Here is a 15,654-nt window from a genome sequence, read left to right as displayed (position 1 = left end):
GGCTTCGCTGCCGCCCGCCAGCATTTTAAATTCGCCCCGGACAGCGGAGAAGTCCCCCGCTGTCCGGGGCGATTTTAAAATGCTGCCGTGGGGGGGGGGGAGCAAAGACTTTCGCCCCCCAGCCTTCTGCAGGCTGTCGGGGGGCGAAAATCTTTGTCCCCCCTGCCTGCCTGCCTGCCTGCCTGCCTGCCTTTAAAAGCCCTCCCGGGGGAGCGGAGAAACGCGCTGCGTTTCTCCGCTCTCCCGGGAGGGCTTTTAAAGGCAGGCAGGCAGGGGGGACAAAGATTTTCGCCCCCCGACAGCCTTCAGAAGAGGTCCTGGACCTCTTCTGAAGGCTGTCGGGGGGCGAAAATCTTTGTCCCCCCTGGCTGCCTTCCCGGGAGGGCTTTTAAATCGCCCCGGACAGCGGAGAAGTCCTCCGCTGTCCGGGGCGATTTTAAAATGCTGCCGTGGGGGGGGGAGCAAAGACTTTCGCCCCACAGCCTTCAGAAGAGGTCCTGGACCTCTTCTGAAGGCTGTCGGGGGGCGAATATCTTTGTCCCCCCTGGCTGCCTTCCCGGGAGGGCTTTTAAATCGCCCCGGACAGCGGAGAAGTCCTCCGCTGTCCGGGGCGATTTTAAAATGCTGCCGTGGGGGGGGGGGAGCAAAGACCTTCTGAAGGCTGTCGGGGGGCGAAAATCTTTGTCCCCCCTGCCTGCCTGCCTGCCTGCCTGCCTTTAAAAGCCCTCCCGGGGGAGCGGAGAAACGCGCTGCGTTTCTCCGCTCTCCCGGGAGGGCTTTTAAAGGCAGGCAGGCAGGGGGGACAAAGATTTTCGCCCCCCGACAGCCTTCAGAAGAGGTCCTGGACCTCTTCTGAAGGCTGTCGGGGGGCGAAAATCTTTGTCCCCCCTGGCTGCCTTCCCGGGAGGGCTTTTAAATCGCCCCGGACAGCGGAGAAGTCCTCCGCTGTCCGGGGCGATTTTAAAATGCTGCCGTGGGGGGGGGGGAGCAAAGACTTTCGCCCCCCAGCCTTCTGAAGGCTGTCGGGGGGCGAAAATCTTTGTCCCCCCTGCCTGCCTGCCTGCCTGCCTGCCTTTAAAAGCCCTCCCGGGGGAGCGGAGAAACGCGCTGCGTTTCTCCGCTCTCCCGGGAGGGCTTTTAAAGGCAGGCAGGCAGGGGGGACAAAGATTTTCGCCCCCCGACAGCCTTCAGAAGAGGTCCTGGACCTCTTCTGAAGGCTGTCCGGGGGCGAAAATCTTTGTCCCCCCTGGCTGCCTTCCCGGGAGGGCTTTTAAATCGCCCCGGACAGCGGAGAAGTCCTCCGCTGTCCGGGGCGATTTTAAAATGCTGCCGTGGGGGGGGGGAGCAAAGACTTTCGCCCCCCCCCCCAGCCTTCAGAAGAGGTCGGGGGACAGATTGTCCCCGGACCTGGTCTGAAGTCGGTTTCCATAGGAACGCATTAATTGATTTTCAATGCATTCCTATGGGAAACCGTGCATCGCAAGACGAAAAACTCGCAAGAAGAAAAAACTTGCGGAACGAATTAATTTCGTCTTGCGAGGCACCACTGTATGTATTTTAAAAATCCGCTCTATAAAACCAAAATGTAACTATCTTACCTCTGGTGATGCTCCTGGAGCTGATCTATGGTTTTCACTTTGTCCAGCAGATTCTGAATCTCAGCCTTCTGGCGATTAATAATTTCTCTGTATTTTGATAATTCATCTTCTGTTCTCAATCGTTCATCCTCTAGACACTTGACCTAAAAACAGCAGAACTTGTTAAAGTAAATGGCGCATTTCATTCTTTCTGGTAGATTTTATTAGCTTTTTGAATCACAAACACTTTACACAGTGCTTCCCCTTGTATCTGAGAATGCAAAGACCAGACTACAGTACTCACAGGAGCAGATTACTGGCAACATTTTACTTCTTTGCTGAGAGAGCTGTACGAGTTGCCAATTTTCTACCAGGCTTAAGGACCACCTGATTCCTTATGTGCCACATCACTCACTGAGTTGTTCTGATGGGACACTTCAGTAGTGCCCCATGCCCCTTGACAAGGGACCAAGCCATCAACATGGCAGGCCTTGTCTGGTGGTACGCCTTGCCACTAGCATACCTGGTACCTTCTTTTAGGTGCAGAGGTCTTTCAAATGTGATTTCTTTTTACCAGCCAAACTTTATTGATCATATTGTAGCATTTTGTATTTATTGTGTACGTCCCCTTGTTATATATTTTTTTTTTGAAACTGTGTTGTATAAACATTAAGATTTTGTTTCATTTAACTTGCACAGACACAAGGTACCTGAAACTTAACCTATTTCTCCCCCATCCTAATCTTGCTTTTGTCATCGACTTCTTCATTTAAATAATTCTTTCCCTACCTATCTGTTTACAAGAAGGGACACGATCTGTTTGGGAAAGTGCTCTGACAAAAGTATAATTACTTGTCATTTTCAGGGTTTGGGGTTTTAAAGTTAAGAGAAAAAGCCACCCGATCTCCAGGCATTGTTAGCTACAGTTACCGTAATCGGATAGGCCATTTTAACAAAGTGTGTGGAAAGTATGGCAAGGAAAGAAAAAAGAACCACCACCTGCCTGAACTCAGCAGAATCGTAACCAGCTTTTAATATAAAGCAGTAAGTCCCCCCCCCTCCTAAACTTTGCAGGGGGGGGGGGACCACAGATATAGCCCTGCATCCTAAATGCTTAGGAGATATAGTGAAATGCAAATGTATTACATTTTAACATCTTGTGAATTGGTGGCTCTCTAATGGAAATTAGCAACAGACAGGTTTCCTACCTGATTTTAGGGGAGTTTGAAGGCTCTACTGACAGATGATGCCATTTATTACATTTTTCAGAACAACAATTGAAAACTAAAATTTTTACATTTTATCACGACGTAAATCAGCAAATAATGCACATCATATATCCTTATGGAATTAATCAAATGAGACTCCAAAGATGATACCTATCTCCACTTCCCTTCTCCCTCCTGGCCCTATCTGCCTGTTGTACAAAAAATAAATTTTGTGGTAGCACTCGAGCCATTTCAGTGACAGTACTTGAATTCAAAGTCGAAAGAGCTGATCATGGCCCTGAAGCAGCTCTCTTAGCCATTCAGGAACTCTTTCCTTTGCTTGGGGAATTAAATCTTCTCACAGCTACCATGTCAACTCCAGAAGGAAAACGTCAAGGTCAGGAAAAGGATGGTGGCACCAGAGAAATGCCTGCTGCAATAATTTTTTTGAGAGACTATGTTTGGCCCAAATCCTCTGAACTTCTTGCCAAGTTCAATACTTCTTACTTTAGAAGGGCACTTGAAATACCTCTTTTCAACCTCTGTAACAAGCAATGCAGGAAACAAGAGATGAAGTGGTTGTACCACATTATTTTAGTTCTTGGACTTACTGCTAGTACAATGCCATTATATATCGCACAGAACCATCAGGTCCCTGGAAGTCAAATTTGCACTGATCTATCTAGTCAAACTAGCCAGGTAAATAATAGTTAGTTTTCCTTCCTTTTGCTTTCATTCTTTTGGCTACAAGGAATTCTTCTCTCTCACCTTTGTCCTTAGAGTTCGTAGCTCATCCATACCCTCTTTAAAAGTTCGCTTCACATCTTCAAGTTCTTTTATTTTGGCATGATGTACCTTCGAAAGAGAAAAATGACAATTCTGCATACAACATGGAGGAAAATGGGATCCAATCCTGTCCACTTCAATCTACACAGCAATTACGATTTGGACCCACCACTATACTCTCCCCCCCCCCCCAGTACGAGACTTAACCCTCATTAAAATGCAACCACTGAAGCGAGTAATATATTTTACCTCTAGATGGTCAGACTTCTCCTGCAAGTGTTTTTCCAGCTCTCCTTTTGTAAGTCGGAGTTTTACATCCAACTCATTTGATTTAATTTCTTCAGACTCCTAAGGCGAGGGAATGAGCACTATTAAATCTTCACATGCCAATTCATAAACTGAAAAGACCTTATTTATTGTACAAGTTATGTTACAATCATCTATCCCAGACTTAAAGTCCAAACACTATGAGCTTATTTTCTTCTAAGACAAGCTTGGAAACAGATCACTGTTTTTAGCACTGTGGGTAACATGCAAAAGGGAGAGACAATCACTCTGAAACAACAAACATAAGATACCAGATGTGTGTGGACTATGTGCAATTTGCCACGAGGGACATGCATATGCTCCCCCATTCAGATATTACACAGGGAAAGCATATGCGTGGTCAAGATACAGAATGGCTCTCTCCTGCAGTCAATATCCCCAAGGATAAATAAGGAGGCAGAGGAATGACATCAGATGTTATTGCCACTCAACAGACTCTCTTTCTTTGTGTAATGTCACCTCTCAGTCTCCCAAGAATAAGCAAGGACATGCTTATTGCAGGCAGGAGAGTTATGAGATCACCTGATCAGAACTTGTGTTTTTGAAATCTAAGTGTGTGTGGATATTGAAACCTGCATTCTCTAGATGTGAAAGCAAAAAGGTTATACTATTTCTAGATGTTGCATTTGTTCTGTCATATAGAAAGATTAGAACCAGTGCCCTCCATTAGACTTGGACTGAAGATTTCTCACCTGAGAAGAGGAAACTCAGCCCTGAGAAAAGCTGGGTGGTGGCTATGGCATGCCACTTAAGGAGTCTTGGGCATAATTTAATTAGTATCCTTGGTCCCTAGCCTTACCACACACAGGTGTTCACTACACCTTAGGTCAGTACCTCTAAGTTGTATGGTGGCTAAAAAATAACTATAATATTATGTACACTCAGCAGAATAGAAAGATCTTTCTATTGGATGCGATAGTGCAGAAGATCAGAACACATGAAAAGAAAAGAAAACCTATATGCAAGTTCAACATCTTAATTTTGCTTCATGCAACATTATACCCACCTGATATGTTTTTATGATTTCTTGGCAGTTCTTTCGTATTTGCTCAGCTTCCTCTTTCGCTTGAGTGACTTTTGCGGTTGCCTCTTTAAGCCGATCTTTGGTGTCCTGGAAAATCGATAAACAATGGTTAGCTACCATTAAATGAGTACAGTGGTACCTCGGGTTACATACGCTTCAGGTTACAGACTCTGCTAACCCAGAAATAGTACCTCAGGTTAAGAACTTTGCTTCAGGATGAGAACAGAAATTGTGCTCCGGTGGCGCGGCAACAGCGGGAGGCCCCATTAGCTAAAGTGGTGCTTCAGGTTAAGAACAGTTTCAGGTTAAGAACGGACCTCCAGAACGAATTAATTACTTAACCCAAGGTACCACTGTATGTAGAACAACGACAGTAAGTTCAGGACTGCATGGAAATGACAAAATTCCTGCTTAATGCCAGCAGCAGAGGACAAAATTAAAAATCCAATAGAAAAATAAATAAAGCTAAATTCTTTGGAAACGAAGGAACATAAAGGCTTAGATTGTAATCTCATTTATACCTATTTTGAGAGTAAACTTCAGTGACGTCAGAAGGACCAGTGTCTGAACAAACGTGGACAGGATGGGGTGGCAGCCTTCACTGCTTTCCTTAAGCAACCAAGGGCATATCTGAACATCACAACACCACCACCCCATACCTAAGATATGGTTGTTGAACAGACACTGGCTGAAGATCCCATTATTATCCAAGAGCAGTCTGTGTGAAACTATTTGATGTGTTAAATTCTTGACTATTGGGTCACTATGAATTTGAAACATTTTTTAGCCTCACAACACTAAGAAATGCCTACTTGTCCATCCCCACCAAGTGAAGTGTTTAAAAAGGTAATGGTAAAGGACCCCTGACAATTAAGTCTAGTCGCAAACGACTCTGGGGTTGCGGCACTTCTCTCACTTTAGTGGCCAAGGGAGCCGACGTTTGTCCGCAGAAAGTTTTTCCGGGTCATGTGGCTAGCATGACTAAGCCGCTTCTGGTGAAACCAGATCAGCGCACGGAAATGTCGTTTACCTTCCCGCCAGAGCGGTACCTATTTATCTACTTGCACTTTGACGTGCTTTTGAACTGCTAGGTTGGCAGGAGCTGGGACCGAACAACGGGAGCTCACCCTGTCATGGGGATTTGAACCGCTAACCTTCCGATCAGCAAGCCTTAGGCTCTGTGGTTTAGACCACAGTGCCACCCGTGTCACTAATGAAGTGTTTAGTGCAACCCAAAAATCTTTCACCGGTAACTTGTCTGATCCAGAAGAGAAGGTCTCCTGCGCAGAATTACAGCAGAACTACACTGCTAAGTTTATAGGTTTTCATTTCATGCCAGTTCTCAACCTTTTACCCATTTTCCAACTTTCATTGCTCCGATTACATGCAGACACTGAATAGCACCATTAAAAAAAACCCACTCTCATTCCAGTTATGCTCCCATTGTGTTAATCAACTTGTCCTACATTCACAGCAACAGCCAATCAAACCTTGCACCACATGTTTTACAAAGAGACATAGGAGCTGCAGTGAAAATGTCCCTCTATAACATTAGCACACCTACCTTGTGTAAATCCATTTCAGCCTTCAATTTGTTTTGGGCCCATTTTACTTTGATCACATGAGAGTTCATTTCTTCTTTTAATTTCTCTATTTCTCTTGACATTCTGGTGGCTTCAGCTTCCTTGAAAAGAATAATTTTAGATTATTAGGTTTGAAATGAAGCCTTTTAAATGGATAGGCCCAGAGCGGCAGAAATACATGCGACCTTTCTGCAAGCAGTGGGGAGTTAAGCATGCACACAATGATTTCACTGAAGTGGAACAAAATGTATTTGTAGTCTTCTTGTCTTCAGGGAATTCTGCTTGCCTGTCACTGAACTATGACAGTCACGCTGAAAAGGTCTCATCTCTGGAAAAGTCTTTGAACTTCTGTTTTGCAATCTAATGTGACTATTGATAATGCAATGCTTCGTGTCATATATTATGGCAACACATATGTATAATAAGGTATCACATCTGAATTCTTGAGAGCTCTTCAAATCCTGTGTTTGCCCTGCCCCAACTTCTCACTTCATCTTTTCCTCCTCTACCTTCCTTGTCTTTCCCCTCACCCTTCCTCCTTCTCTTCCTTAATATCATCTAGCTTTAGAGGTCATTTGTTTCCTCATTTGGCAATGTAAATACATGCAATTTGGAGGAAAAGAGAAAGAAAAAGCAACACAATATCTGTACTGGGGGGAAAAACATTCTGCCAAATGTAGGTTTTGCATTCTTCAACTGCTTTATAATAAGACAGAAGCATTTTAATGTACAAAAATGCCTTAGACATGATTACACAGTTTCCAGGAAATCCAGTGTCAAAGAAAATATCAATATCACCATGTGGGGGCAGCAAAATCCTCATAGTATTGAAATCATTCTCTGAAGCGAGAAAGCAGTGCAAAATCCCCCCCCAAAAAAACCTTCCAGGGTCCACTTGTCCAGTCCTGAACTCTAATGGGACTATTTTTCCTGGAAAAATTATTGAGTAATGGAGGCAGGGCAGATCAGCAGAGAAGTGCAGTGCATGAGATTTTCCATCCCCATCGCAGCACTGGGCTAGACAGAGAGAGGGTTAAACCAGCTGCTGTCAATTGCAAGAAGCAGTCAACTGAGCCAAGGTCTGTGAAAGTCCGGTAAAGAAGGACTGGTGGACCAGATTAGCTGTGTGGGTCAGCAGTTCACCTCTCGGGAAGCTCAATAGTCAGTATATGCAAGTAAAAAACATATAAGAAAATAATTATTTGGGGGGGGGGCTATATTAATAAATTTATGCTAGAAACCCAAAAGTGCAACCTTAATTTTTACATGCAACATATAAATATACATTGAGCATCTTCATTCTAGGTAGTTAAGTTTTCTAGACAAGGAGACCTTCATCTCTTCCCCCCCCCCCAAAAAAGAAGAAACAAAGATGCCACAGATTTATTTGATCATGCAGTGGCGTAGCGTGGGGGGTGCAAGGGGGGCAGGCCGCACCGGGCGCAACATCTGGGGGGGGCGCGCTCGCTGCCTCCGGAGTCGCCGAAGAGCCTCGGGCGCAGGCTGTAGCAGAGCCGCATGTCTCGCGGAACCGACGAGCTGTGCGCGCGTCCGGGCTGAAGGCGCCCGGCAGGCAGCAGCTCTCAGCGCTCGCCGCGGAGGACGCGCCAGGCAGCCCCTCCTCACAGCCCCGCCTCCGTCGCCGCTGCTGCAGCTGCTGGGCCATGTTGCATTTTCCTCGCCTCTCTGCCCCCCTCCTCCTCCGGGCAAGCGGCGTCGTTTGGGCGGCAGCGCCAGCGGCAACTCGCAGGTTAGGGGTTAGGGGGGGCGCAAATTACTTGCCTTGCCCTGGGTTAGGGGGCGCAAATTACTTGCGTTGCCCCGGGTGCTGACAACTCACGCTACGCCGCTGTGATCATGCACCATACAACACCCCGATTTGGGATTAAGGTCTATAGGAGGGTAGCTTTTTGCCACTGTATTCAAATCAGCCCCCTTTCTACTCTCAACTTCATCTGACTCAATATATTCTATTTCCCATTCACTTGAAAGAGATGCCAAGTCATTTCAGCATTTTAATCCCATTTCTGGAATTCAAGGTAAGCCGCAGGAATGCAAAAGAAACTCAACATGAAGTGGATATACCTTGGTTTCAAAGAGCTGGTGCAAACGTCCTTTCTCCTGGGAAAGCTGCTTTATTTTGTTAGTTTGCTTTTCAATTTCTTTATTTGCATCTCTCAATTTTCTTTCAAGTATTTCTTTTTCCTTTCGGAGGTCTAGGGACTCCTTCTCTCCTCGAACGTATTTCATTACCATGGCTTCTTTTTCTTGGCGGGCTTCTTCACATTTCTTGTTTGCCTTAGAATATCAAACACTACAAGTTTACTTTAGGTAATGAGAGTGAATATATGCCTCCCCTCTCCATTCGTCAAGATAATAAGAATACAAAATCACTGCAACTGAAGCAATGAGATCTAAATTCATGACTGAAGAATGCCTAGCTTCCAATGAAATGTTGGAAAGGAGGTGGAAGAAGAAAATGAAAATATGACTCAGCCTAGGACTTTTAATGACTTTTAATCCGAACCTTTCAAAGCCAGAACAGATAAAATAAATGTGTTGCTGGTCAAAGCAGCTTGCAGTCTAAAAATAAATTAAATAAATGGAATGGAGGAAAAAAGGGGGAAATAACAGGGAACAAGAATATACAGATAAATAAGTAAATAGTATTTTGTAACCCTTATCACATTTGTGTCTTGCCCTTTCTTGACCATTTCAGAGCAATGGGGTTATGCCATTTTAATAACCTTTAGAGAAGGGATGAGAAGCTCTCTTTTTGTTGTGGGGAACATTTTCCAGGAGTAATCTGTAGAAGACCAATGAGTAGGACCATCCCCTTTCTTAATCTGCCACTCCCCCCACCCCACCATTTCTATCCATGTAAAATGAGTACAATGGATTCAGATTGCGCCCTACAGCGTAAGAGTCGTCACTCTTTCAGCCTCAACACTATGCTGTACAGTGGTATCTCTGATTGCGAACGGGATCCGTTCTGGAGCCCCACTCGCAACATGAGCAGAATGCAACCCGTGTCTGAGGGTTGCGATTCGCCGCTTCTGCGCATGCGTGTGATGTCATTTTGTGCATCTGCACGAGCGGCGAAACCCGGAAGTAACCATTTCCGGTACTTCCGGGTCGCCGCGGGACGCAACCTGAAATCGCGCAACCTGAAGCAAACGTAACAAGAGGTATGACTGTATTGGTAACTGTGAAAACATAATTACTCTGTCTGTCTGGATAACAGTACAGTCATACCTAGGGTTACAGATGCTTCGGGTTGTGCAATTTCGGGTTACGGACCACGGGGAACCTGGAAGTACTGGAACGGGTTACTTCCGGGTTTTGGCGCATGCGCAGAAGTGCTAAATCACGCTTTGTGCCGAAGCGCCAAATCACAACCTGTGCACCAATCACATTCACAACCCGAGTGTCCACTGTAATAGAACACCAGTAGTAATGGAATGCTGAATACTGTCTCACCATATTAGTTTTAACAGGAAGTGTCTTATTACTATGCACACATGGGATGGTAATATATCTCACCTTGCCTTCAAGGTTCTCTCTACCCCCAACTTTTATCCTTATAACATTATAACCTATGGCTGCAACAACCAAAGCTTGTCTCAGAGGATGTGTTCTGGACACATCTTCAGCAACTGCAAATTCCAGAACGGAGATTATATGAGTGACTTGACATCCATCTACAGTCATACCTCATGTTACAGACACTTCAGGTTTCGTGTTTTCGGGTTACGGACTGCGGGAAACCCGGAAATACCAGAACGGGTTACTTCCGGGTTTCGCCGCTCGCGCATGTGCAGAAGCGCTAAATCACATTTTGCACATGCACAGAAGTGCCGAATTGCACTGGAGTTGGCGCAGACGTGGCACTTCAGGATGCGAATGCTGCGGACGTGCCTCCGTCACGAATTACGTCTGCAACCCGAGGTTCCACTGTACAGTCATCAGCACCAGCCAAAATATGTTTAGCTTTCAACTAAATACTTGAAGATATTTAATGCATACAGTGCCTATATCATCCTTCACGTTCCTACAGAAAGCACAACAAGAACTTTTTTAAAAAGTCACCTGATCTGTACGAAAAGCCATCTCTTTGTGCAGTTGTTGTATGGCATTTTTCGCAGCAGCATCTTGGGATAGCAGTTTATCTTTAGCAGCTTTAACTTCTTTTTGGAGATCCTCTATTCTGGCCTCTAACTGCAAAGAGAACATTATGTATTTCGGCCATGAGCCAAAAAAGTGATCTGCAAAATTTGCAACTTGAGTAGAGGTTTTTAAAAATGTCATTGCATTTATACTTTGGGAGCAGTTTGCAAAAGATCTCGACAACCTAAAGCAGCAATATGCATCATGTGGTGCTGGTACTGCAAATCAAACCATATTGCCATCACCACCATGGTTCCAGTGATCATGGTTCCAAGTTCTGACAATAATTTCAGCACAGCTGTGGTCTTAAGTATTCATCTGGTATCCACAGGCAATACGGAGCGATCTGATATCTAAGGGACAAAGCACTCCATCCCTCTTCCCAGTCGGGCCAAACACAGAAATCCTACAGGCTGCTAGAGAGATGGTCCCTCCTTTGACAGCTCCCAGAGTCTAGCAGTTAAAAAACACAAAACATCTGGCAGGGTAGTAATTTTGTAGCCTTGTTTACAAGGCTGAGTTTAACACACTTTTACTTCTGGTAAGCATGGGAAACTAAACAGTGACATATAATGCAATATGATGCTCTATTAAAAAGAGAATCAAAATATTGCCCCAGGGGCTTCCATGTACATCTCAGTGCAAATAAAAGATATACTATTTCTCTTGAAAACACTCTAACACTAAATATTTGCTGCCAAACAAAAGTTCAAGGCAATTCAGGCAGCAACCTTCCTATACACAGCCTAGAGTTGGGACTCATTGAACTCCGTGGGACACTTCTGAGTCAACAGGTATATGAAGAAATACGAACACTGAACCAAGTATCTGAAAGTACAAATAGAAATACAAGTGAAATATCTTGAACAAGGCATGAATATGCCTAAAACTCCATACCTGTTTAATAATGCCAAGGTGCTGTTTTTCAGTTTCTGTTCTTTTCTTCAATTCGTCTTTCAAGTCGTCCTTTTCTGAACAAATGCCCAAAATAAGTTCCTGGTGCTTTTTGTTTTCTTTAATCAATCTGTCCAATAAAATAATTAAAAGAATATCCGATGAAGCAGAGCCCAGTGTGTATGACGAAAAGATAACTACATTGCCAAACCCTGGATTGCCACAGACCCAAAATTTTCTCAAGGGCTTCTTAACCCCCCTGCTCTCAGGCTGAGGCAGAGTCCACCTTCTTGGTCCTCAGGTCCTCCCTCACCATTACACCCCCCCCCCAAATTGACTAGACTTCTACCACTTCTGCCCCATCCATTTTACAAGTGTTTCCACATTTTACAAGAAAAATTTGGATGTTTTTCCATGTAACAATCACCTATCACATGACACCACTAGAGGTGAGCACAGGGGACATGGAGACACTCCACACACTTGAGATGGCCACATGGCAAGGTGCTCTTAAACGTTACAGCAGCTGATGACCAGGGGTAGTTTTAAACTGCTTCCATGTGGCTTAAAGAAAGCATAAATAAAGTCCGACATTTACTTCAGAGGGAAACATAGAATCAAAGAATTGTGCAGTTGGAAGGGACTGAGGGTCATATAGTTGAATCCTCTGCAGTGCAGTAAGAACATAACATTAGAGGAGTCCCTGCTGAACTGGCCCGCTAACCTATTTAACCTAACATCCTGTTCTCAACAGTGACCAACCAGATCTCTATTGGGAAGCTTATAAGCAGGGCACAAATGTAACAGACTTCCCACTGTTTGTCTCCATTTAGCTAACAGTTACTGAGAGACAAATTCAATGAAGGATAGTTCTTTTTAAAAGCACAAAATGCTTAGGTGTGCTGCTCATATATTAGTAGAGCACTCTGAGTGCACAACTGGACACACACAAGCAAAATCTCCAGTGAGCTGGAGCCACAGGAGCAATCCTCAAAATACAAGAATCTCATTTGTTTAACAAAACAAATCACAAAGACTCCTATGATACTTTGGTCTGAAAGTTTGAATTAAAAGAAAGAAGCTGAGTAGTATTTCAGATCAAACTGCACATTTAGAGCATACAAAGCACTTCACTGTTGTCTAGGTAATAAAGCCACAAAGAGAAAGAATAGGCATGTGTTTAATTTGCTGGCTCCATGCCTTCGAACACTACAGCCAAATCAAAATCTCAAAAGATTTACAACCCTGGCAGCTTTAATAATACCCTGGCCAAAAGTTGCCCAAACTTATTCAACTCTGTTCAAGGTGCCCTTTAGAAAATTTGCAAATGGCCAACAGCAACCTCCCAACAAGACCTCAAACAGCGACAGGCCAGGGGTTTTTTTTTATAGTCTCATGGATGAAACAACATAATTAAATTAAAGATGTGGTCAGAAGGTCCAAGGCTGCCTAGGGAGAAAAGAAAAGCTGGTTTGCCTGTAGCACATCACACAAATAATCCTGAACTGGCACAACAAATTTGGCACTGGTTCAACAAAGGCAAGTGAAGCGCAGAACGTTCATGTGAAACAGTTCTGAATTATTGCCAACTCCAAACTACTGCACAATTCGCAGCACAAAAGTTCTGAATCACAGCCAATTTGTACCCCAGAAGCACATAAGTCAGAGGTGGGAAACCTGTGGCCTCCAGATATTGTTGGTCCGAGATTCCCATCCATCTCAGCCAACGTGGCCAATTGTCAGGGATGATGGGCGTTGGAAACCAACAAGAAGTAGGTGATTTATGCACGCAGGCTGATAAGGAATAATTCTTCAAAGGATCTAGTCAGAATAGTTTCTGGCAAGGTTCCCAGTTTTGTGAAACTCCCTCCCAGCTGAGATCATAAGCCCTCTCCCTTAAAAAAAGAAACATATTCAGCAGGCATTTTAAATAAGCTTTTCTGATTTGATGGGTAATGTTAGCTGATTTTATCATCTCTACCTCTTTTGTAACCTCACTGTGTCCTTAGAAACTATGGTGTTAAATGATATAGACATTGTTGAACTAAAGAAATAAATAAAGGTTTCCTTAGTGGGACAGATCTAATGGTAGTGGTTGCTTAGCCATGATTTTGGAATTACAGTGGTACCACTGGTTACGGACGGCATCCATTTTGGAGGCCCGGCTGTATCCTGAAAAGTCCGTAACCGGAGGCACCCTTCTGCGCACGCATGTGAGGCGAAGATTCGCAACCCGAAGATTACGTATCCAGAGGGATACGTAGCCCGAGGTACCACTGTACAACCTCCTCTCATTCTCCACTCACCTTACTGCCTTTTACCATCATTTGTTATTGTATGGACACTGACATAAATGCTGCAATCCTAGACTCACTTACCTGGGAGTAACCCCACTGAACACAAAGGAACTCATTTCTTAAGTAGGCATGTCCCATAGGATTGTCCTTAGCACAGTAACCACTAAATGTCTTGGTAAAAAAGGATGGGTTAAGCAGCCCAAGAAGAAACATCAGTGCATGTATTACAACAAGGAACAGGGCAGGGTTACCTCAAGATTGGTGGTAGAAGGAGGAGGCTATGTATGGGAGGGGAGCACAAAATCATGTGGCCTATTCCTAGTTCTTTAGCCATAGTTTTTAAAAAAACCAAAGACTGCTGAACTCCAGCACCAGCCTACTGAAATTAGACTGCCCAAGGGCCACCTTTGATTCTCAGTGAAATTCTGTTTCTTTTGGAAACGGAAGTTTACCTCAGTTCAAAGTGGACCAAATAAAATTTACCTAAAACATACAGTAAGCATGTTTCCTGCAAGATTGGGAAGTTATTACATCACGGAGTTTGGTTGGTTTAGACTCACAGCAGAGGACATTTCCTGTAACTGTAAGATCCAGTGATAGCTTATGTATAAAATCAATATTTTTAAGAACTTAAAAAACACAGCTGTTTGGAAGTTTTTCACACACCATCCTGTCATGGCTGGAAAGTCTCTTTGTAATCACAGACATGCTCTGGGAAGGTCTTTGCTGATAAACAATTCACAAGCAAGAGTATAGCTTACTCACTGGGGCAGGATACTCTACCTTGCCCCAGAAGCAGCTTTAAAAGAGAAAGAGAGAGAGAGAGAGAGAGAGAGAGATTAAAAAGAGTATTGGGTTGCTATTTCTTTGCCAAGAAAAAAATTAAACCTACTGCCCTTACTATTTTCCATATACACAGTTAGTTTCCTATAAATAAGGTAAAGTGTTAGGATGGTGACATCAGCATATTTTTACATGTGCAAGTGAGCAAAATATATATTTGGACAGACTGGCACGGCCATTATCACATTACAAAATACACATCCTCATACACAGAGGCCCATACATACGTCAGTGTGACATGGAAATCTGCCCTGCCAGCTGTCAGGCCACTGCAGAGGGATGAGAGACATGGGCCAGAAGAGCAGAAGAGATAGATAATTTATTTGATTTTGGTCTCCCTTTTAAGTTTCTGTGGCATCCATTTCTTCCTTCATCAGAAGATTCTAGTGACATTATGTGTTCTAGTGCACTTTAATGTGCTTCTGATTATTTCATGTTATTAGATAACCTTGTTCAGTAGCAACACATTCAATTAATTGTTCGTTCTCTCTTCTTGCTTCAGTTACTCTGTGATGTAAGGCTTCAAGCCTGGAAGAAGACTCAAAGGAAGGAGGGTCCTACACAGCTTCTCAAAGGCTGTTGGAGAACACCTCAGGCTTCCAAGCTCTGACAAAATAATAATAATGTTGTTGTCCAAGGCCAAAAGTTCCGATTATCTGACTGATCTGCGTATTAGTCACCATATTTGTCTTTTCTTTGGTAACTACATTAAAACATGCACAAATACTATGGATTTCAATGACGTCTGCATGCAAGAAGCTGTGCTACACCATATGCCTAGTCGATAAGTTCTAAAAATTGCCGTACTAAGAAGCAACTGGTGTGTTTAACCCTACATCACTGCAGGCCTGTTTCAAACCCTCGCTAAAAATAATTCAAATGAGGTAGCAAATAAGTACCAGCAGCTGTCTTCAATAGTGGCTTTGCCAGTAGTGGAACCCACTACCA

The 15,654-nt window shown here is 44.0% G+C and overlaps 1 protein-coding gene across 6 annotated transcripts in view; it reads right to left on the bottom strand.

Moving 5' to 3' along the window:
• CCDC186 (coiled-coil domain containing 186) overlaps positions 1-15,654 on the bottom strand; it is a 46,335-nt gene that overhangs the window by 15,113 nt on the left and 15,568 nt on the right. For all 6 annotated transcript variants that reach the window (XR_014526626.1, XM_083504777.1, XM_083504781.1 and 3 more), the window contains 8 exons: positions 11,570-11,696; positions 10,595-10,723; positions 8,591-8,803; positions 6,487-6,606; positions 4,905-5,009; positions 3,821-3,919; positions 3,554-3,640; positions 1,599-1,741 (listed from right to left, as the gene is read on the bottom strand). Coding sequence is in view for 5 of the 6 variants with exons in the window: in XM_083504777.1 (XP_083360903.1) it covers positions 1,599-1,741; positions 3,554-3,640; positions 3,821-3,919; positions 4,905-5,009; positions 6,487-6,606; positions 8,591-8,803; positions 10,595-10,723; positions 11,570-11,696 (1,023 nt within the window). In the remaining variant the exon portion in view is untranslated. The remainder of the gene's footprint in view (positions 1-1,598; positions 1,742-3,553; positions 3,641-3,820; positions 3,920-4,904; positions 5,010-6,486; positions 6,607-8,590; positions 8,804-10,594; positions 10,724-11,569; positions 11,697-15,654) is intronic.

This window comes from Podarcis liolepis, assembly GCF_965112155.1.
Source record: "Podarcis liolepis genome assembly, chromosome: 5".
NCBI classification, from domain to species: Eukaryota; Metazoa; Chordata; class Lepidosauria; order Squamata; family Lacertidae; genus Podarcis; species Podarcis liolepis.
Note: the sequence above shows the minus strand (reverse complement) of the source record. Positions and strands in the feature narration are given on the sequence as shown.